At 36.3% G+C, this 21,641-nt stretch overlaps 3 protein-coding genes across 6 annotated transcripts; 2 read left to right on the top strand and 1 right to left on the bottom strand.

The window, feature by feature from the left end:
* Positions 1-174: 174 nt before the first annotated feature.
* Positions 175-2,383, top strand: LOC108728788 (histone H3.3). The gene is made up of 3 exons (XM_018457560.1): positions 175-252; positions 821-1,003; positions 1,342-2,383. Exons 2-3 carry the CDS (start codon positions 876-878, stop codon positions 1,622-1,624), a joined length of 411 nt encoding a protein of 136 aa, XP_018313062.1. The 5' UTR covers positions 175-252; positions 821-875; the 3' UTR covers positions 1,625-2,383.
* Positions 2,384-3,246: 863 nt separating this feature from the next.
* Positions 3,247-11,460, top strand: LOC108728778 (histone H3.3). Of its 2 annotated transcripts, none has more exons than XM_018457546.1 (3): positions 3,247-3,559; positions 9,988-10,123; positions 10,245-11,460. In XM_018457546.1, the coding sequence occupies exons 2-3, from the start codon at positions 9,996-9,998 to the stop codon at positions 10,525-10,527; spliced, it is 411 nt and encodes a 136-aa protein (XP_018313048.1). In that variant the 5' UTR covers positions 3,247-3,559; positions 9,988-9,995; the 3' UTR covers positions 10,528-11,460. The 2 variants fall into 2 exon arrangements, with proteins under 2 accessions (XP_018313048.1, XP_018313040.1); XM_018457538.1 differs by lacking the exon at positions 3,247-3,559 and adding an exon at positions 5,375-5,513.
* A 1,913-nt stretch (positions 11,461-13,373) lies between these two features.
* Positions 13,374-21,604, bottom strand: nudE (Nuclear distribution protein nudE). 3 transcript variants are annotated; one of them, XM_018457526.1, is made up of 8 exons: positions 21,309-21,604; positions 20,939-21,132; positions 18,606-18,896; positions 18,388-18,524; positions 18,141-18,323; positions 17,552-17,673; positions 16,544-16,611; positions 13,374-13,935 (listed from the first exon to the last, which is right to left on the bottom strand). In XM_018457526.1, the coding sequence occupies exons 2-8, from the start codon at positions 21,022-21,024 to the stop codon at positions 13,878-13,880; spliced, it is 945 nt and encodes a 314-aa protein (XP_018313028.1). In that variant the 5' UTR covers positions 21,025-21,132; positions 21,309-21,604; the 3' UTR covers positions 13,374-13,877. The 3 variants fall into 3 exon arrangements, with proteins under 3 accessions (XP_018313028.1, XP_018313011.1, XP_018313019.1); XM_018457509.1 differs by lacking the exon at positions 13,374-13,935 and adding an exon at positions 16,937-17,146 and having other exon boundaries at positions 16,532-16,611; XM_018457517.1 differs by lacking the exon at positions 13,374-13,935 and adding an exon at positions 16,937-17,146 and having other exon boundaries at positions 16,532-16,611; positions 21,483-21,604.
* Positions 21,605-21,641: the final 37 nt, after the last annotated feature.

Here is a 21,641-nt window from a genome sequence, read left to right as displayed (position 1 = left end):
GACGAAAATCGGATGCAGTGTGAATCCAGCAATAGAAACACTAGTATTGAGCGATTTCAGCGCATCAGATTGGCGACACTGATGTTGAACAATTGGATAATCTGGTCACCCTGCAACAGTGCTAGTCGATGGTACTCTACTCTGTTGTCTTTGTACATTCTGATTCGCGTCAGTCGCGTCAGTCGCGAGGTTCGTTCTCGATCGAAGTGACTTGTGAGGAGCGTCGTTGTGTTCAAAGGCAGAAATAATCAGGTGAGTTTCGCGTGCAATTGCGACCGTCGATTAAGCGACACACACGTTTCTCGTACGTTTTCGCTAGGAATCGCAAGAAATCGCGAGGAATAGCGCTTCGCGATGGGAAAATGCCGAGGCATGAAGAAGTTTCACGACGCGCGTGACTCGGGGCCGCCTTCGCCTTGCATGCCTCACGATGGGAAAAGTGCACTCGGCCTGTCGCCATCTTGTTTATTATGCGTGCTTACTTTTGGAGGGAAATCGACGTCGCGATGCATCATTATACGCGTCGCGGGGTCTCGTTTTTGTCGAATTCGTATAAATCACGTTTCAGCCTGTCGAATTTTGCATTTCTCGATCTCGGGAAAATCGCGTGACGGATATCCGGCGATTCGTTCCGGTTTTCTTTTTTTTCCTTTTTCGTTCCGCCCTTTCTCTTCCTCTGTCTCCCCCCCCTCCCTTCTGCATGCGTGCCTTGGTATGCGCGGCGGGGGTCGCTGATTATAGCCTGCTCCCCCCTCCCTCTCTCTACCAAGTAAGCGTCTTAACGTACATATGTATGTATCTTGATGCTTTGTCCTACTAGGAACGGTGGTCCAAGATAGAAAGAGGAAGAAAACAACGAAAGCTCGCTCATCGTCATGGCACGTACCAAGCAGACGGCTCGTAAGTCAACGGGTGGAAAGGCACCCAGAAAGCAGCTCGCCACTAAAGCAGCGCGTAAAAGCGCGCCGTCCACTGGAGGCGTCAAGAAACCTCATCGTTACAGGTATGTGCTGTACATCTACACATATATATATATATATATCATACACAAAAGTATAAACTTACCTTCATTAAATTGGTTATTTTAAAAATATTGAAGATATGTTTGTCAATTTTATAGTACTAAATAATTCTTTATAGCAATTTTGATAGTAATTCTAATATAGAATATGTGAGAAAATATAATTATATTAAGTATTTCATTGATATTTAATGTTATAATTATATTTGTATCAGTGAAATATAATTGTATCAGTAAAATTTAATATCTTTGAGAGAAGGAAATTTAAACATATAATTTTTTTTAAGAAATGTTTCTATTTATTTAAATCTTCTTTTCAGGCCGGGTACTGTAGCTCTGAGAGAAATCCGAAGATACCAAAAGTCCACGGAGTTGCTCATCAGGAAATTGCCGTTCCAGCGTCTGGTTCGTGAAATCGCTCAGGATTTCAAGACCGATCTGCGCTTTCAGAGCGCCGCTATAGGTGCCCTCCAGGAAGCGTCGGAAGCTTACCTGGTCGGCCTGTTCGAAGACACGAATTTGTGCGCCATTCACGCCAAACGTGTCACGATCATGCCAAAAGATATACAACTGGCACGGCGAATTCGCGGTGAACGCGCTTAAACCGTTCACAAACAATATACAGAGCGTTCTCATTTTATTATTATTTGGACATTGTATGTTTCTAAACAATCTAAAATTTTTCTTGACTCTCTTCCGTGTATATTTATCATAGTTAACACACTGCCAACTGCTGTAATAGATACCTGGAAAAGACGAATAGCAAGTGAGTCTTGATTAGACTTTCCAACTCTATCAGATTCATGATTCATACAATGATTAAAAAAAATCACAGGTTAAAAAATCAATTTTAATTTTTAATATAAAGTTGAAATTATAGAAAGTCATTAGATTTTTTTTATATCTGAATTAGCAGAGATATAACATGCAGCAATGTATCGCGTAGATTTAATGGTATTTTTTTTGTAGAACGCCAGGTATTAGCGCTTTATTTTACAACGTTTAACGATAGTTGTATTGCTTCATGGGAGCAAATCGTCCTTTCAACACTTCTTTACGTACAAACAAATTTACTTATACCGGTATGCACTTTTCGTATAAAGGGATATATCTTCTACATGTATTGAAGAGTGATAGAACAGAGAACAGGTAGTTGATTAGTTGTTTATTGGTAATATTATTACACACAATGCGCATATAGTTCGATTTGCATTAGTCCTCACTCTTTAGAATTAAAAAATTTACTTATAATGGATATATCGTTTATATTACGTATATAAATATATTGTATAAGCTTAGAAACTAAGTAAGTGTTTCATGTATCCATAAGGAAATGCATTAATAAATATCTACTTATAAACATAATTAAAGATACGGCAAGAGGGCTGCAATTGGCATTGCGCGGAATTATTTTTTTCTTCGTATGGATCTATGGAACGTACACATTTATAGGACGAAAGATACATAGAGGGCGTTCTGTTATTCACTGTGAGTGAGTTGAAAATCTGTAGCTTACATGCTTGTGCTACAAATTTTCAGTACTTGCAATGGAATAACGGAACGCAACCGTAAATAACGTTTTTTCTCCCCGGTTATCGCTATTGATTAATAGAGCAGCTTCTCTTGAAAGCTTTTCTCTCCAGATGTAATCCTCTTGTCGAGTTCGTAATTATAAGTTGTAATTATCGTAACGATTATAGTACTAACCAAATGATTGTAACGATACAACAAAATACATTTTTTAATGGATGTAACAAATTCTTATATCTTTTCTTTATATACTGTGTACTTTATACGAGTGGCGCATGAAATGTACTATTTTATTATCCAATTTACAGACCTTGAGATGAATTTTGTAGCAGTTCTATGCTAATTTTATTAAAAATTGATAGATCAATCAAATGGTATAATATTCATGTGCCATTCTGTGTACACATTTGTTATTTATATATATATATTGCATATTTGACTTTGTTGATATATGTATTTATATAGATACATATCACTATGTGCTTGTTTGGGCTCTAGAGCCGTGCGAGAACGCTCGCGCGCGCCTGTGCAGGCATTTGCAAGTTGCACGCCGCTATCGATTCGCGCGAACCGACGATGCGTGTGACGCGCGACATTTCATATGCATCGCGTCCCACACGATGCGCAAAAATCTGACACAAGCGTGCGCGCGCGCGCGAGATTCTCGCTCTCTCGCTCGCTCGGTTATAGACCGGACATCGATCTCTCACGATTTCGTGGATCGATACGCGGCGCGAAATAGTCCTACGTCACAGTCGCCAGTCTCGCTATATTGGCTATATTATCGCACGATAGCCGCCTTTCTCCCGTGTAAACAGTAGCGTCGCGTCGTCGCTTTTCGATACACGCATCCTCAATTCCTCATCTGTACTTGTCCCGTCTCGCGCTTTTTTTCATTCCTCCTCGGCCTCCCCCCGTCGCGACCTGTGAATGACGGGATAGCTCGACCCCGGGGATCAGCCGAACGGACGATACGACGAGAGAATTTACGCTTGGTGTAATTAAGCTGTGAGTATGCATATATCCTCCCCATACCCGGGGGCATGGTTGAACATGGACTATTTTTCGCGCAAATAATCTACTTATATCGCGCGTGAAATAGCCGCGAATAGAGTAATATTTTAAAAATATTTTAATAAATTAAAAGAACAAAGAGAAATAGAGGTTTAATTCCCTAAAAAGGAAATTAACCCTAGGGTTCTCATTAACCTAAGACGCCGATAAAAAAAGAACAAGACTTTATCGGCGTCTTAGGTTAACGAGAATCCAGGCTTAACGCGCGTAACATTGGAGACCGAGGATTGCGAGAGAGAGAGAGAGAATTAGAGATTAGAATTCGACTAAATGGCTACGTTTACACCGTGCATTTAGGCCGTGGTTTATACAATAGATGGCCTTGTTTATCCTGTAGGTTAAACAAAGACACCTATCGTATAGGTCGCGGACTAAGCGCACGGTGTAAACGTAGCCAGTGGATAATTTTAATTTCAATCCGTTTCGTTCCGATTGATCGAATTCTAACGTTCAATTCCGAATTCTCACTCTCCAACGCGACACTCGAGTGGCGAGTGCAACGCGAGGCTTAACGAGCGGGAGGTCGTGGCTCGCGCTCGCGGAGACAAAGCTCTTGTCCCCCCTCTCTTCTCCGTTTCAGGACCCACGGTCATATTTTACATTTATAGCACCGAGTATATTGTATATATCGGTCCCCCGACTGGCTCTCAAAGTCTTAAATCGAGGTGGTCGATTTCGTGTGCGCGCTCGAGATTCTTATTTACTTTAATATAATAAGCTGTTCTTTTCAGTCTCTTCCGTATACTGAAGAAATTTAAAAGATCGAGAAAAGATAAAGATAAACGGTGCAAAAGACAGCTGAAAAGAACAGGTCTATTATCGTCGGACGTCAATCCCCTCCTTTGGGGCTTTGTCGACAAAGTCAGAGTGGAACTCGTTACTCGAGTATAGCGTTGTCCGAATAAAAGCGCGTATGCATATAGCGCGGTCAGCGGTCACGTGAACTCGCGATTACGCGCGACTCGCGAGCGTAAAGCAGCTACGTCCTCCTCTTAATTGGCGCGCGCGACACGCGTCGCCTTTGCGCTGCTCTGCGCTGCTTTGCGCGGCGGCTCTACCGTTCTACGTTATTGATCTCGCTCGCGCGCCCGTCGGGAAATCGGCTGTCCGCGCTCTCTCTCTTTCTCTCTCTCTCGCGCGCGCGCACACTGCACAGGCACTTACATCCATCCCTGATAAACTCATTAGATTTCCGCGGCGTCCATCGATCGATCGAATTCTCCTCCGCCCTCCCCCGACTCCACCCCACCCCCTCGTTTCGACTTAACCCCTTCGCCGCGAAATGACCGAGCTGAGCTCCTGTCTCCATACGCGAGGCGCGCTACATCGTTCGCGTTCTTCCGCGCGGCGCCGCGCGCGCGAGAAAAGAGCGCGCGATTCGTGGAATCATCGGTACGACAGTACGCGAGGGGGGAGAGGGGAGGAGAGACGTAAGCGTACGAGTACACACACACGCGCGCGCGCGCGCACACACCATACATATATATCATATATACACATACATGCGTATCTACGTCCTACGTACGATCTCGAGCGATTGACAGGGCACTCGTCGCCACAGGCCGCACTCGATGTACCGGCGACCAATGAGGTGCACCGGCCGGCCAACGGCCCGCAGTCGGATTGGCCGGCGGCGCACCGCGACACGGACTCCTACGTGCCTCTCGCGCGATTTAATTTCCCGCGGACGCGGTACGATCGTACGGTAGGTAGTAGCGGCGGTGGGGGGTAGGCGAGGGGCTGGCGAGGGGCGGTAGGGAACGCGCGCGAGAGAGCCGTGGACTCGAGAGAGCCGAGAGAGCGTCCACTGCCATCGGAGTGTGCGAGGAAACGGATAGTGTATCTAGTTCGCTTCGCGTCCCCGCTCGTGCCCGATAACTCGCCTCAGGTAGGTGAAGTCTGAATCCACTGTCAAGATTCCATCCCGATCATCGTTTTTACGCCGCGTTGAGATTTCGTGAAAAGTGTCCCCTCCCCCCCTTGGATTTTCACCGCCGTACGCCACCATTTTGCGACTGACGTGATTGTGATGTGGGAACGCACCGCGACGGCGATTGAACTTTCAAACCGTGATCGTCGTCCTGGTTTTTAGCCCCGCGCGCGGTGTCGCTGACATTCGAGCCGATTTCTCCGCCGAGAACGTCATCGTCGTCGTCGTTGCCGTAGGATCTCGGAACGACGCTGCTCTTCGGTCTTCGCTGCCGCGAATTCCTTAATCCTTGGCTGACAACGCGTGGTTTTTTTTTCCCCTCTTCTCTCCCCTCTTGCTCCCCTTCTCTTCTCTCCCCACGCCCGCGCCGTCGCCGTCACAGTCGGACGAACGAAAGTTCGTGCATTGCGCAACGCGTGGCGGTTGCTCGGTACGCGTACGACGGCGACGAGTTGCGTTGCAGTTGCACACCCCCTCCCCCCACCTTGCGCCTCTTATTACCGCGCCCCACCATCGTTGCACACCGTGCATTTTTCCCCTTCTTTTCGAACTTATCCACCGCTCTAAGCATCATTCGACACTGCTATGCGCGTCGTATAGTCGTGTTACCGATTAGAAATTGTCAAATGTCAAATGACTGCGTTCAGCAAAAAAAAATACCGCTTTACTAATAACTATAATTCTAAAATTCTTTGATACGATTGGTGTTGTATTTAGTTCCTCACTCTCTAAAGGAGATCTCTAAATCAATTAGATTAAAGAACTTTGATAGTTGCAAAACTAATTTTTCTGCTGAATGCAGCCCGTCTTCAATTCTATGGAAATGACAACGAGTCGAGTCTGACGAAAGAAAAAATACGCGAGCGTCGAATGCGACCGTGCAAAAATCTCCCCTCTTTCTCCTCTTAAATAGAAATTCTTAAAATTTCTTAACGTTTCACGGAATAGTAAGTTTTTTTATTGTTATCCTGGATTGCGTTAGAATTTTCTTTCTTGCTTTCGTCAAATATCAGATATACTTATTTCACTTTAGCGGCGTCTACAATGAGATTTTAAAACGTCAAACTTTAGGATCGATGGTGGAGACGAATTTCTTTTATTACCAAATGATGACTAAAATATTGAGCAAAATTGCGATACACTTGCGATATTCGTAATTAGGAGAATTACCTGCATCTTGCTAAAGAGCGATTTTTTTGAGGAAAGAAACTGCAAAATAGAAATTCGTTTTGATATCTCACTCGATCTGCATTATAGGTAGTAAATAGCTAAAGTGCAGACGATCTTATTTATATCTGCACCATCAGTAAGCAGATTATAAGCCGTTCTCATCATCTCCTATTAACTTAATCGACCGATTACTACAATGGAACTGACCAATCGTATTTGCTGTTCGGCAGAATTGGCCAATCACGATTGACACTTAATCGACCGCGAAATTGAAAATTTTGACTCTTTGGCAGGCTTCATAGTTAAGTAAAATATAAGCCAAAAGAAGTTTCATGACAAAATATTTCTTTTATAAGATAATTCATCTTTTATAAGATAGTTCATCTTTTCTCTTTTTCTCTCCAATGGAGAGAAAAGGAAGAAAGATGTGCCGTGCAAGAACTTGGGCCAAAAAGAACAGATCTAAAACAGACCTAGTAAAATGCAAATTGGTATGTATATCAGCACCGCGCAAATGTGTTTTCTCATCACTCGCACTTCTGCCGGTCTTTAAACCTTTAGACAATTACTTTTCATAAGAAATTGACCAATCAAATGTGAGGAGAATAGAGATGTAAAATTACCGTCAAATTCAATTTGTCAATTACTTACGGTAAAATTACGGTAAAATGGTAATTTATTGGTAATTTTGATAAAATTTGTTGTTTTTTGTAATTTTATGCACAAATAGGTTTTATTTATGTTTTTCACATTAATATATAATGTAAAACAAATTCTTTTAACATTTTCATCGAGAATATAAATCGCTGATAGAATAATAGTAGGACTGTTCACTAAATCTAAACGTAAAACATAATTATGCTAAAATCCGTTTTCAGTACATGGTTCCCTAGAGATTTGATACAGTGGCCAAAATATAGAAAGCAATTAAAAATTCCAGTATTTTTTTACATAATTCCTTATTTTATATTTTAAAATTTAGTTTTTTACCGAATTACTTAAAATTATTCTGTATTTCTATTTTAATATTTCTGGCAGTAGTGCAATTACAAAAAGATCATTTTATTTTTTATGTATAATTGTCTTTGTTTTTACTTTAATAAAGACTTTAACAGTCTAGTCGTTAAAATAGCAAACAAATAAATAAAGTCTTTTAATTAATTGTCATACATTCAATATATAATAATTAAGAGAAATAATATTACATATTTATATATATATATATATTACATTGGTGTATATACTATACAATATATTATATTGTATAGTGTATACCAATATGTAATATCAAAATGAAAATATGAGTTAAATAAAGCATTTTGAATTTAATAACTAAAGGCTAAATGCTCTTACATCAAATTATTTTACTTTTATAATTTTTAAAAATTACCATTTTATCAGTCCCCAAAAATTACTGACTAATTTATCATAATTTACTGAATAAATTACCGTAAAATTTAGTAATTTTCATCTCTAAAGGAGAATAATCGACTACAAATTAATCAGTTTCTTATGGCATAAAACCTACAAGCTTAAGTAATAGCTTGTTGTAGGAAGCCCATTAAGTTTTGAGAAATTGATTGATTAATTATTTTTCTCACATTTCACTATGATTGATCGATTTCTTAAGGTTGACTTACTACACCTATTGTCGTTGTGTTTCAAATTGATTAATTTTTTACAGCTTATGGCCCTGCGCTCAATGAAGGCAATATTCGGAATAGGAATAAATAGTAAGATTTCAACCTATCAGAAACTATATATTCCGATGTAACTGTTTGTTTCTGATAAGATCTGATAAATCTTGCTACTTATTCTTGGTCCTGTAATATTTTTTTCATTATGCACAGTCCCTAAGGCTTAGGTCGATATTCATAATTAATTTTTATATTTAAAACTCTTGGATATAGTCATGAACTAATCACAAAGTCGTATTGGTATTTTAAGACATAAGATTGAAATGTGAATCTTGAAATAAAAACGGATTATGAATATCACCCTTAAAAGCTTTCAATTTTACGAGCGGTATTTATAGTCTATTTTATTTTATGACCGTCTTATAAGTGATGTCTTAAAATGTTAATACGACTCTCTTATTAGTTAATAGAAAGTTTTTGCAATAACGTGGATCCAGATACGGCGAACGCTAAAGTCACGTTATCCTTTTCTTAATTAGTTGTTAAGAAGATAACCTGACCTTAGCGTTCACCATATCTGGATAAACGGTATTGCAAAAACTCTCTAATGATATTTTAAGTGACATTTTAAGACTGTACTTAGGCGGTCTTAAAATATAATAAATTTGACTATGTGTGTGTGAATATCGACCTACGTCTTAGGGACCGCTATTCATAGTCGATTCTTATATTGAAAACTGTTCTGTCTTAAGAGGTTCTCGCATTTGATGAAAAATAAGACAAATCTATAATATACATGTAATCCAAAAGTTAATAATATCAATAATATCTAGAAAAAATTTCATTGACTTTTACCGTACCGTTTTGAAGATATTTAATTCTAAATTTATAGAATTTTACATTACAAGTTGAAGGTATAACCTTATTCTGTAGTTATTCTCTTTTAAATTGAGACACTTGCGTATAAGACAGCAATTTAAAAATCGTTATAATCATAAAGTAAACACTTAAGTTTGTTCTCGTAAAGTTCCATTTAAACTGACCGTAAAGTTTACAAGAAATTTATATTCTTCAATGAAAAAAGCTATAATATATATCAAATGGACGATGCGTATACATCAAATGAGCTTAGAACTTTTGTCATTTTGAAAATATTAATAACATATAAAATTACAACAATAATTACGTATAATGGCATAAGATATTGTTAGTAACTTTTTTATTCCATTATTTTACATATTGTAAATAAACCGTCTATTGACTAGGAAGTAGCGCGAGAACCTCCTTAAGTATAGTCTTAAGATGTCACGAACCAATCAGAGGGCCACGCACGTATCAACATCCTAAGACATTACTTAAGATCAAGGTGTCCTCTACCGGGAAAAACCTGAAAAACCTGATTTCTATTGTAGAAAACTTCGCATATGCTGATTCTATAATGAGTCCGTAGTCTTAAGTCTTATCGATGAATCAGTGAAGTTAGTACGATTAAATTGAACTTTTTGCATCAGTGAAAAAAAGAGGAAAGTTGAACCGTACAAAAAGTTCAATTAAAGAGAACAGGCTTTGGTTTAGTTATAAAAAAACAGATACAATATATTAGTTGCCGACAATTGTTGTCACAGGTTGAATCATGGCGCGTACCAAGCAAACGGCTCGTAAGTCAACGGGAGGAAAAGCTCCCCGTAAGCAGCTCGCGACGAAGGCGGCCAGGAAGAGCGCTCCGTCTACCGGTGGCGTAAAGAAGCCGCATCGTTACAGGTATGAAAAAAACAAATAAAATAAAATAAAAGACGCGTCTTTGAAATGACGCTCGGATCTCGGTGACTCTAAACTCGGGTTTGTCATGACAATAATAGCGTTTCTGTAATTTCCATGATAGGCCCGGTACCGTGGCTCTTCGAGAAATTCGAAGATATCAAAAGTCGACTGAGTTGCTGATCAGGAAGCTGCCGTTCCAGCGGCTGGTTCGTGAAATCGCGCAGGATTTCAAGACCGATCTGCGTTTCCAGAGCGCCGCCATCGGCGCTCTCCAGGAAGCGTCTGAAGCGTACCTCGTTGGTCTCTTCGAGGACACCAATCTGTGCGCGATCCACGCAAAGCGCGTCACGATCATGCCTAAAGACATCCAGCTGGCCCGGCGAATCCGTGGCGAGCGTGCTTAAGAGACGCTATGTAACTCGCATACATACCGTTCATTACGACCATTATTATTATTATTATTAATTATTATTATTATTATTATTATTAATTATCGTTCGCAATCGTCATGGATGAAGCACTTTCATTCCAAGCTCTATTATATTGTTTTATTTTTGCATAGAGATACGCGCAGTAGTATTATCCCTCCGGTGATCATCCCCATTTTCAACCCTTACCAAAATTCAATTTAACGCTGGCTAATTTATCGAAAGGATAGTGGCCGCGTTCAAGTTGGCAAAGCAGATAACCTGTTCGCCAAGCGAACATAATTAGTAGATTCAACCAATCGCGTTCATTTCGGCAAGCAAGCCGGCTTGAACACGGCAAGTGATTAATTATTTATTTCGAGTATTAAAAGCACTCTTGTTTAGTGCTTTTGACATTCAAAATAAATAATCATCACCTTTCGGTATTAAATTTCTGTAAGACACGAATTTCGATTGTGGACTTGGCAATGCGCAAGTCAGAGGCACTTTTTATTTTCTCTTTTCCCCCTTTTCTTCGGAACACGAAGCAGTAAGCACTTTACATGGCTTTTTGGTTCACACTTACCGGGTGGATATTCACGGATTTATGCGATTTAGTTTACGCTCCGACAATTTCGTTAAATAATTTTGGTTAGACACGATTCGCGTTAACGTTCCTTTTCCCCTCACTATTTACTTCTTTTTATCATTAACGTTACACATAATAAATCATTATATCATTATTAGTATTTGAAGAAAAAAAAAGTGTGCATTAGATTAAAACATCCTCATAGCGACCCGATATAGTGCTTAACGTATTAGATCTCTGATTGTACTCAAATTACATAAACCATTTTGATCACTTGAACATTGTGTAAAAATTTGTGTAAAAATAAACGCATTTCGTAAATAAATCTAAATCCGCACGACTTTTATCTTTGCTTTGTCTGATTTCCGCCCCATCAAGCCGCCTGTGAAACGGTACAATTTATACGAACACAAACATATGCGTCGAATTTTGATTAAGGTATTTATTGAATGAAATTCACATTCTCACAATACAATTCGATTATGATTTTCTAATCAGGGTAACAATTTTTTTTGTTGCCGATAATTTTTTTTTCGTAATATAGTTTAAAGAACTAAACTTTAGATATAAACTTGACGCAATTGCATTTTGCTAGCCTTTGTTATAATAAACGTGTGTATACATATCCAATTATTGGAATCGATCTAATCGTTCGTCGCAAAAGAAAATAAATTTCACATTATGGAATTTTATACATTTTTACGGAATATTAAAAAAATAAAAGAATTATATATCTAGAGAAATACGTTTAAAGCGCTAAAAAGTACACATTTTTACAAGATATCTGCTAATTTTATAGACAACGGTAAATACAAATTATACCCTATGCGTTATTGAGTTCATAAATTATTTATTATTTGTGTAATTATCTACAAACGTCATAAATATTACGTTTTTAATAATAATGATTCTTTCATGATTCATTACCATTTAATATTTAAGACAAAGCACTCGAGGCAATAATACAGCAAGTCACGAGGACAATTTAAAGGATTAATATCGTTTCTGACGTGATTACAAGATTTTTTTTATCGAGACTATATCGATTTCGATTAACCTGTTATAGGAACACGTTTTTGTGATTCTGAAGGAACATATATATATATATATATATATATATATGGATCCTTGATTACTAAATTATTAAATTTATTTTCTTTGTGTGAAAATTGCAACACTTGAACTCTCTTAATAAATTTAGTATACAATAATTAGCTTACACGAATAGAACACAACTGTGAAAAATGAGATTGTGAAACATAAAATTATTTAAAATCATCGTACTATTTGAAAATTAAAAAAATGTTCCAGGGTCCCATCTGAACCCAAATGTTCTAATTACGTTAAAGCTGAGATTTTTGCGTGGCTTAATATCCTATTGCCTTAAGCTCTTGTATGCATATATTTACAAATTTTCTCCTTTTACGCGACTTTTGTCGCGCAGTGTCGGAAAAGGAAATCACAAAACATCTCGGCGCGATTGAGGAGAGAGAAAAAGTATCTGATTCAGATATTATTATAAATACTCAGATATTACAAGTAACGATACTTTGTTACTTTTATTTCGTTACCTTCTGTTATATTTACATGACAATTAAGCATCGATTATACGTTGCCACACGCGTAGCGATCACATATATTCATTCTATCAATTTAGCGTAATAGGCTTGAACGTTAGCATATACTTGCTACATAGAGAGATCGACTCTTCAATTTCTGAACAATTTATCGTAATAACTGAAAATACATTGGACTTTTTCAATATATTTTCAGTTGTTACTGCAACAAATTTATAAATACAGTGAATGCAAAATGTATTCATACATGGAAGATTTAAAAAGTCTTAATTGTAGAAAAAAAACATTAATTAGCATTGTATTAACAATGAATATATTCTCTCCTAATATAAACGAAAGAGCTTCGCGAAAATAATCGTGTTCATGATTTTGAGAAGCTAAATTTTTCAACTGTATGAATACCTTTATCCAAATAATACAATTTTTTACTTATATAATATCTTATATATAATTACTTATTATTACATAAACTTATTATTACATCTTTTTAGGTAAAATAATTTTGAGAAATACACAATCTACTTTATTCTTTGTTAATAAATTGCTAATTAATGTTTACTTTCTAGAAATAAGGTTTTTTTTTTTAAAGATATATGTCTCTTGTGTACGAATTATTTTTTGCAATCACTGTAGATCTTTTTTTTATAATAAAATATATATCTTTTACTTGTGTAAAAAAAAAACGGACTATCATAGTACGGCTGGGCGGCGATGTCGTATTTTCTGTTAACGACGTTTGTCGATATTGTTAAAAGAATATCGCTCGCAATAATTACAGCAGCCATTTGACACCTATCTCATATTTGCACAAACGGGTATTTTTTACAGCGATGATTCATCGACTCGACGTTATAATTATTCTGCACGATGTTTTCTAGCAAGATATCGCGATAAATGTTGTTCAGACAATATGGAACGCCGCTATTGGGAAAATACACAGCCGAGAGGAATATATATCAGAATCTACCACCTCGTGTCTCCGTAAACCAGAAACGACTTTTTCACGTTGAAGCATGGCGATACCTTCCAATCTTGCGTGAACTCGCTTAGCGGCTAACTTAATGAAACTTGAACAGAAGTCCGTCATCAAGGAAATTTCCAACTAATATTAACATTGGGATCGTAACGGGATGTGCGAATATATGATCGCTGCAACATTATGTCCTTTCCATTAAATTCGCTTATAATCGAATGTGGTTGTTGTTTCCTGTAGCTGGGCTTCGGACCTGTCGTCTAGCTCTAATTGAACAGACGCAATAATCTTTTGTTATAGCTTACGTTTATCTCTAATACTTTAAGGATGTATCACTTATTTTTACAAGTGTTAATTTTTATATTTTAAATAAACTATATACACATATGAAAGTTATATCTATAACATTCTATTTTTATTGAACAACATTTTTATAGTTTATTTACTTTACTTGGTATTATTATTTGTTATATAACGTTAACATTTTTGAAATAATGATAAAAATCTGAATTTTTTGTATAAGTACTTTAAGTATTTAAAATGATTTATACAAATTTTCATTGTAATGCAGAGATTAACCGTTTTGTTAAATAAATAAGTAAATAAATTTTATTTATTTACAAAACTAATCTCTCCATCGCAATAAAACTGTATAAATCATCTTGAATATTTAAAGTAATTATATGAAAAAATTAAAGATTTTTTGTTATTATTTTATAATACATTTCTATACATTTCCATTAGAACACTGATAAAGATGAAAAACATACTATTTATTGCAACAATTTTTATCCAGGTTCTAAATCGCCGCTAAATTTTTTGTATTACTACAATAATGTTTTCATAATTTTTTTCATTTTTTGAATATATGTAATACATCCTTGAAGAAATAAAAGAATACATCGAACGAGAATTTACGACAATGAATATTTAGTGATTCAAAATCTGTGCATAGACTCGCCGAATATGCACAATCGGAAATATCTCGAAATTAATTTAACACATATTTAGAGAAAAAACGTGACATTAATAACATCTTTATCACCATGGCAAAAGATGCAATATGTGCATAAGGATGCAATATAAAATTAATAGCTATTCATGCAAGGAGGGACTCACAAGTGTGTATCATTTCGTATTTTGTGCGGTATATGTGATATTTTTTATATTAACGCTTCTTCTTTATAGATTAAAAGTGATTACACAAATAATCTCTCGTCAGCATAGACTGTGGCCGGTATTCGTAGTCGCTTCTTATTTTAAGCATCTTAAGTAATGTCTTAAGATGCTAATACAGTTCTGTATGTTGGTTTATGACATCTTAAGATCATTTAAGACAATCTTAAAATATAATTGACTATGAGCTTTGGCCTATGACACAATATGGCAGTAAATAAAAAAAGCATCCTTTACAATGTATGCGAACGCTGTTTCAAAACCGTCTAAAGGTTACATTTTTATTTTACAGAGCCGAATAAATTTCTTAATGTAACTACACATGCCCTGACGCTTAGCGTCTATATACAATATGTACACGCATATATTATCGCTAAATTTAAGAATTACGTAGCTTACGTTAGCACAGTTTTTCACAATTTCAATTTTTGTACTTTGATGAATATTCCTTTACACGCGCGTGAAAAATGCAGTTGTTGCGCTTTATTTTTTATATGCGCTTAATTATATAAAATGTGTATTTTATAATTAACGGCTCATTTGTTTTTCTTTTAACGAAGTTCTGGTCGAATTAATAATAATTTTCGCGTAATAATTGTCTGCTAGCAAGCAAGTCTTGTGTAAAATATGCTATCGACTATTACTCTAATTGACCGATACGAATTGTGGTTGTGAGAATTATAAGACACTATGTACGCGCGCGTATAATATCGTATATATACATTTTAACAGCTATACTTCGTGTTCTAATTTATACAAGTATGTACAAATTCGAACACATTGAGGGAAATGTGTCTATTGCACTTTACATTGAGATTTCACGTGCATGCAACGTAAGTATGAAGAATTACTGTACATATTTATCGCGGGAAATAAATACGTACGTAAATAACGTCTTTAATTTCAAAAAAATTATTGAATTTGATCAAACAAGATTTAGATGTAACGCCCAATAAATAATGACATATTTATTTTTAATCATATATACTCAAACATGGCACAACGGTTTAGGAAATACAAACAAATGATTAAAACTATGCCATTGTCATTAATTACTCGTACACTTAATTTTAACAATTGTCTAAGAAGCATAAGCAGGCAAGCTATAAACTTCCTATGTATAAAGAAGCAACATACTATAAATAATCGTGACTTAACAAGATGAGATAAATATAATGACGAAAAAGCAATTAATTGTGTAAATTTAATTAAAATAAAGAATCTTTGCTATATATATATTATATATATATGTAATAAAGGCAGTCGTAAATCAAATGGAAGAGTCTATCTTTGTAAAAGCGCGTCTATCTTTGTAAAACATCTCAATCTTCTAAGAAAATCAGTACTACATACTTAATATTGCGTAAAAAGCCTTAAATATGTATATAGAAATGAGACATCTTGGCGTTGATCATAACGCCAAGTATAATCGATAGAAACACAACCATTGTTATACTAACAATAAGTACGATTAAGTCAGTGAGTATCATGTACATGTATGATTTCGTGCGATTTTGTTCGGAATTTCGAGATTTGTCGAGAAACGTGCTTTCGCGTAGATTAATTAACGAAAACAAGATAAAAAGAGAAATGTACCGTAAGATGGATGCATGACATTTACTTGTGAGTACAGTGCACGATAAAATTAAGAGTATAACAACGCAATTTAACATGATTAAAACGTGACTGTTGTGTTACCTGTAGAGATCGCGAACTTGATCTTCTCGGAAGGCATTTCTGCACGTGTTCAGCTTGTTCTCCAACGCCTGTAGAAAAGAATAATTTTATATATATATATATATACCATATGGTATATGGTCAGAGATATGCTACTTTTTAAGAATACCTTCAGAGCTACAATAGACAAGTACAAGTGAGTGTTATATTGAAGATTGCGACAAATGTTGAATTAACGAGGTTGTGACAAATGTTGGATTAACAGAAATATTAGAATATATAATAGTATATCACATAGAATTATTATTTTGATAATTAAATGCAGGCATGAAATGTTCGGCAATGTATAAGCCAGAATGATTAACGTGGATAACCAAAAGCGTTCGTAATAACGAAAAAATAAAATATCGAGACCTGCTCTTTAAGGAGATGCAAAATAATTTAATGATGGAGAAATCACGACGAAGATCTGCACGCGGTCGGTCTAGGTTGTTGCCTTATACACTGAGTAGATGAGTGAGTCTGGGCCGCTGATAGGCCAGTAGACGAGGTGGTATTCGATATTTGTCCACTCGGACAAGTGCATTTTATTCTCCTACAGCCCATACAGACCCACCTGTCAAGCTACCAAAATGCCAACTACATCACACTAACTCCCATCTATTCCAAGTGCAAATCAAGTCCGACTTACTTACAATGCATAGAAAATACTTACATATCAATTGTATAATACGTATGTACACATAATTATATGTTTTATCAATTTAATATTGTGTGTGATGTAATATTTTTAAATGAGTAATTTACTAGCAAAATTAATAAAAATTGATTCGTATTTACACAGACAATTGCTTTGTACCATTAAATTCATACACAGCAATTTTATATATATATATATATACATATACAATATATATGATATAATTTACGTTATGTGTAAAGATACGGAGACATACAAGCCATGCTTCAAGCTTAGAAAACTATAGGTGTGTAGTAAAGAAAATATTCAAGGATATTGCATATGCTTACCCCGACTTTTCGCATAAGGTCACCGATCATGTTCATTGCTAGTATTCTAGTGCAGGGTGGTAATGGTTGGCTCATATTGTTATTGTTATTTCCAATAACACCCCCTACCATCCCGTGTCCAACTAGCAAAAAACACAAGTCAAATTAATAATTTATAATTATGTGACCAAATAAATTCCTAATTATAAATTTTTGATAAATTTGTTGTTAGATATATATAATTTTAATTATATCAAGATTTTTTTTTGGAGAAACCGAAACAAAGAAAAAGAAAATACCATTAAAAATATTTATTTAGTTACATCAATGCATACTGCACATTGTTGTGATCCCTTTTTAATTTCACAAATTGTTAAATAGTTGAATATCTCAAGATAAATAACGAATAAAATACAGAAGAGATTATAATTTAAACTATTATTTTAGTAATTAGTAATGTTTATTTTATGCAGTACATAATTTCATTTTCTTAACCATTTGCACTTTTTGACGTCCGCATGATTTGTCATATCTATCAATTTTGATGATTGTCCTCTCGATGTAAAATGGAAAAAGTACTTTGCCTTAACAAGAGTTTTGTACAACCTACTTTTTATCGGTGAAGTCGTCGTATTATTTTGAGGTATGGTTTGTGGGACTATTTGGCTAGCAGGTGAATTCGACTCCAATTCGGCCTGTAGCTTATTACTATCGACGATGCTACGAACTCTTTCAACAGACTTGTTATTATCGGCGTGATGTCTTTCATGTACTTGTATCTCCTGCTTCAAATCTAAAATACCGTAGAATATTAGCTATCGTTGTAAAGTGTGTTAAAAGAAAAGATTATCAATTACCTCTAACTTCGTCCATTAATCTTTGCACTATGACTTTTAGGCCTTCTTTTTCATCGAGTTCGGATTCGAGCAAGGCATTCTTTTCTATAGCTAAATTAAACTTTGCTTCTATTTCTTCTTCTGTGACCCTATTTATCCTACAAGAGAAGTTTTTATTAACCACTAAATTGTTAACGATCAATTATCAGTTTAGTATCAATTCAGAAAATATCAAGTACCTGTGTGCTCTTTCCAAGTCGTCATTCTTTTGTTCGAGTTCTCTAATATACTTGAGGAAGTGCTCCTGTTGTTGCTGTAAATCTTGCGCCTTTCCCTGGAACATGGCGCAATCCGCAGACTGTTGATCTAGTCGTGTTCTCAATTGTTCGACTTCTGTGGCGAGTCTCGTGTTTCTCTGCCTCAATTCTCTATTCGTTTTTTCTGCTTGCTCCAGAGAGGTCTCCAACTCTTTCTCCAGCATCTGCGAATTCTCTTGGAATTCTTCTAGTTCCCGCTCAACATCATCTTTCCTGGATGTTAAGAAACACCATTTTCAACTCTTTTACTTTAAAGAGAAATCACTATAATTGCTTTTAATACATATCTATTAGCACAAAGAATAACATTCTCCAACGAATCATTAAAAATTTATGTTGGAAATGCAAAATAATGATTCATTGTTCAGTCATTAAATAAGATAATTAAGAATATACAAGTAACTTGTACATGTATATTTTAATTTATATAATGCAATAAAATTTTGCATTAAGAGTGATATCTTAGGCATTGATGCACTTGCAAAGACCACCACAGAATTGTCTGTGGTTTAGGACTGTATGCAAGCCCTTGACAAACTAGGGGAAACAACCCAAGTTATTCTAGTATGGGTCCCTGGACACCAGGGTATACTTGGTAACGAGAAGGTGGACGGGCTAGCAAAGCTGGGAACAAAAATGGACCCGGCTGAACAGACCGTCGGAGTTCCATTCGTGTTAGGTAAAAGAAAGATAAAAGAGATGCTGGAACGGGAGCATCTAAACTCCTGGAAAAAAATCAAAAAGCTGCAAACGGACAAAGCAACTAATGAAACAACCCAACCTAGCCAGAACAAAAGAACTGACAGCAATGGTAAGAGACAAACTGAGAATGGGCATAGGCCTCCTCACAGGATACTTGCCCCTCAGAGCACACCTTTATACAACATCGGACTAGCCGAGCAGAAAAACTGCCGGCTAGAGAAGAGAGCGAGGACAGCGTACATCTTCTGTGTCGCTGCCCTCTGCTTGCTTGCAAGAGATACAGATCCTGGGGCAACACTGATGCCTGAAGATCTGGACGGAGCAAAGATAGGCGACCTCATAAGCCTAGTACACGGTACGGGGCTGGGCTGGACCGCTTAATCTTTGGAGACAAACAGGGAGTGACAATGGAACCCTAGCGATCTAGGTCACGTTAGGTAGCTGTTATAGCCCCACCTGTATTTTTACTACTACTACTACTACTACTACCACCATTAATATCTTAGGCACAGTAACATTTTTCATTTGATTCTATTAATTGCTTGACATATTCTGCATTTTAAGTTATTTGTTCATTATGTCATGTGGGTCTTTTGCGATCCTTGGTACTTTTATTTGTATTTATTACATTTATAAAGTAAAACGAAAGGTTTATAGCAACAATGGGCTAATTTATATTTTGTAAAAACACAAATAAATAAATTTTTTCCATTACTTCAACTTTAGAGTTTATGTTTTCTGCTTTTATAAAATATAGATTAGTCCACTGTTGCAAAAAGCCCTTCAAATATATTTCGTAAAAAAACTACAAAAATTATTATAAAGAACAGAAGGGAAAGTCCAAATGGATCACCATGGCACAGAACGTATTAAGGATCAAATCATATATTTACAATCCTGATAATCACGTTACTTTGATCTTAATAGATGACACTATTGCAATTTACATCTTATAGCAGTTCCATACAAAAATAAATCTAAATCAAATAAAGAAATGTCGAATATGGTCAAAGCTAGATTCTGATGCCTAATATTGGACGTTTTCATCAAGAGACACAGTAAATCATTACATCTTTCTTGTTTGCAATGTTACATGATAATCATGTAATAAAAGAAGCCAATAAAAGCCGATACTGGATTTGCTTATGTATAATAAATTATTTATCAGATATTAACAATAACTTTGACATTTCGACACCTTGATTTGATTCATCCTAAGCAAATACAGAATAAACGCAGAGCAGAGAGTTACATATATTTCGAATATTGAACGTAGTAAAATAAAATCGAACATGCAAGTCAAATGAGATAAAAGTTCCATGAATGTTAATTTTTTATAAAGTCCTTCAAATTCTGTATGCAATCATATTTTTGACGTTAAAGGTTTAACGGTCCGACTACATGTAACATTAAACAATAATGATTACACTATCTCATCTCTGTTTTTAGCAGGAAAACTCCCAATATTTCGATGTAAATTTTAAAATATATTTTCTAGTTCTTCAACTGCGTGTTGGACACAAAACAGTCTTAAAAGCAAAAAGAGAATCTACCTTTGAAGTAGTTGGTTCGCAAGATCCATCCAATATTGAATCTCATCGTCTTTTGACAGAAATTCCGGCGGATCTGTATCCATCATTGCGTCTGCTTTTTGACGGTCAAAAGGCTGCGTGTGTTTAATCCTGTTGTCAGATCTTCTATCGGCTTTGAGATATTATAGATACAATCGTTCTTTCACGTTGACATCCTGCAAGGAGGAAAAAGCATGACAAATCTCTCAATTGAAGATGCTTGAAATGTTTAGGAAAGGCCTGAACGTTTCAAGCGACGTATTGTCGTTTAGCATTGTAGTTCGAGCCCGTTATAGTCAGTCCCGCGTATGTCGAAGGCGCATTCCACGATTTTTACACGAATTTCACTCACAGTAGAGAATTTTCTAGAATTGTTAGAGCCGAGAAAATCGGATGGACGAATTCGGTTGGGAATGCGCTTTTCGAATTCGCTCTCGACGTGGACGAACAGATCTTGGGCAATCACTCTGCGAGCGAGGTGGAGCGAGACGTAGTCGCATGTATCACTAATGTCATTATCGAATACCGTGTTATTATGAGTCACACTGGCCACAAGGCACACAGCACACAATTTGCCACAACTCCAAACCAAAGAGGTGCGAGCAAGCGCGTAGATACGCGTAGAAAAGTCAGTGCCGTCAGTGGTGCATTGATAGTAAGAATGAGAGAGAGAGAGAGAGAAAGA

This window comes from Mycetomoellerius zeteki, unplaced genomic scaffold (genome assembly GCF_001594055.1).
Source record: "Mycetomoellerius zeteki isolate Tzet28-1 unplaced genomic scaffold, Tzet1.0 scaffold114, whole genome shotgun sequence".
Lineage (NCBI taxonomy): Eukaryota > Metazoa > Arthropoda > Insecta > Hymenoptera > Formicidae > Mycetomoellerius > Mycetomoellerius zeteki.
This window is presented reverse-complemented; position numbering and strand designations above follow the sequence as displayed.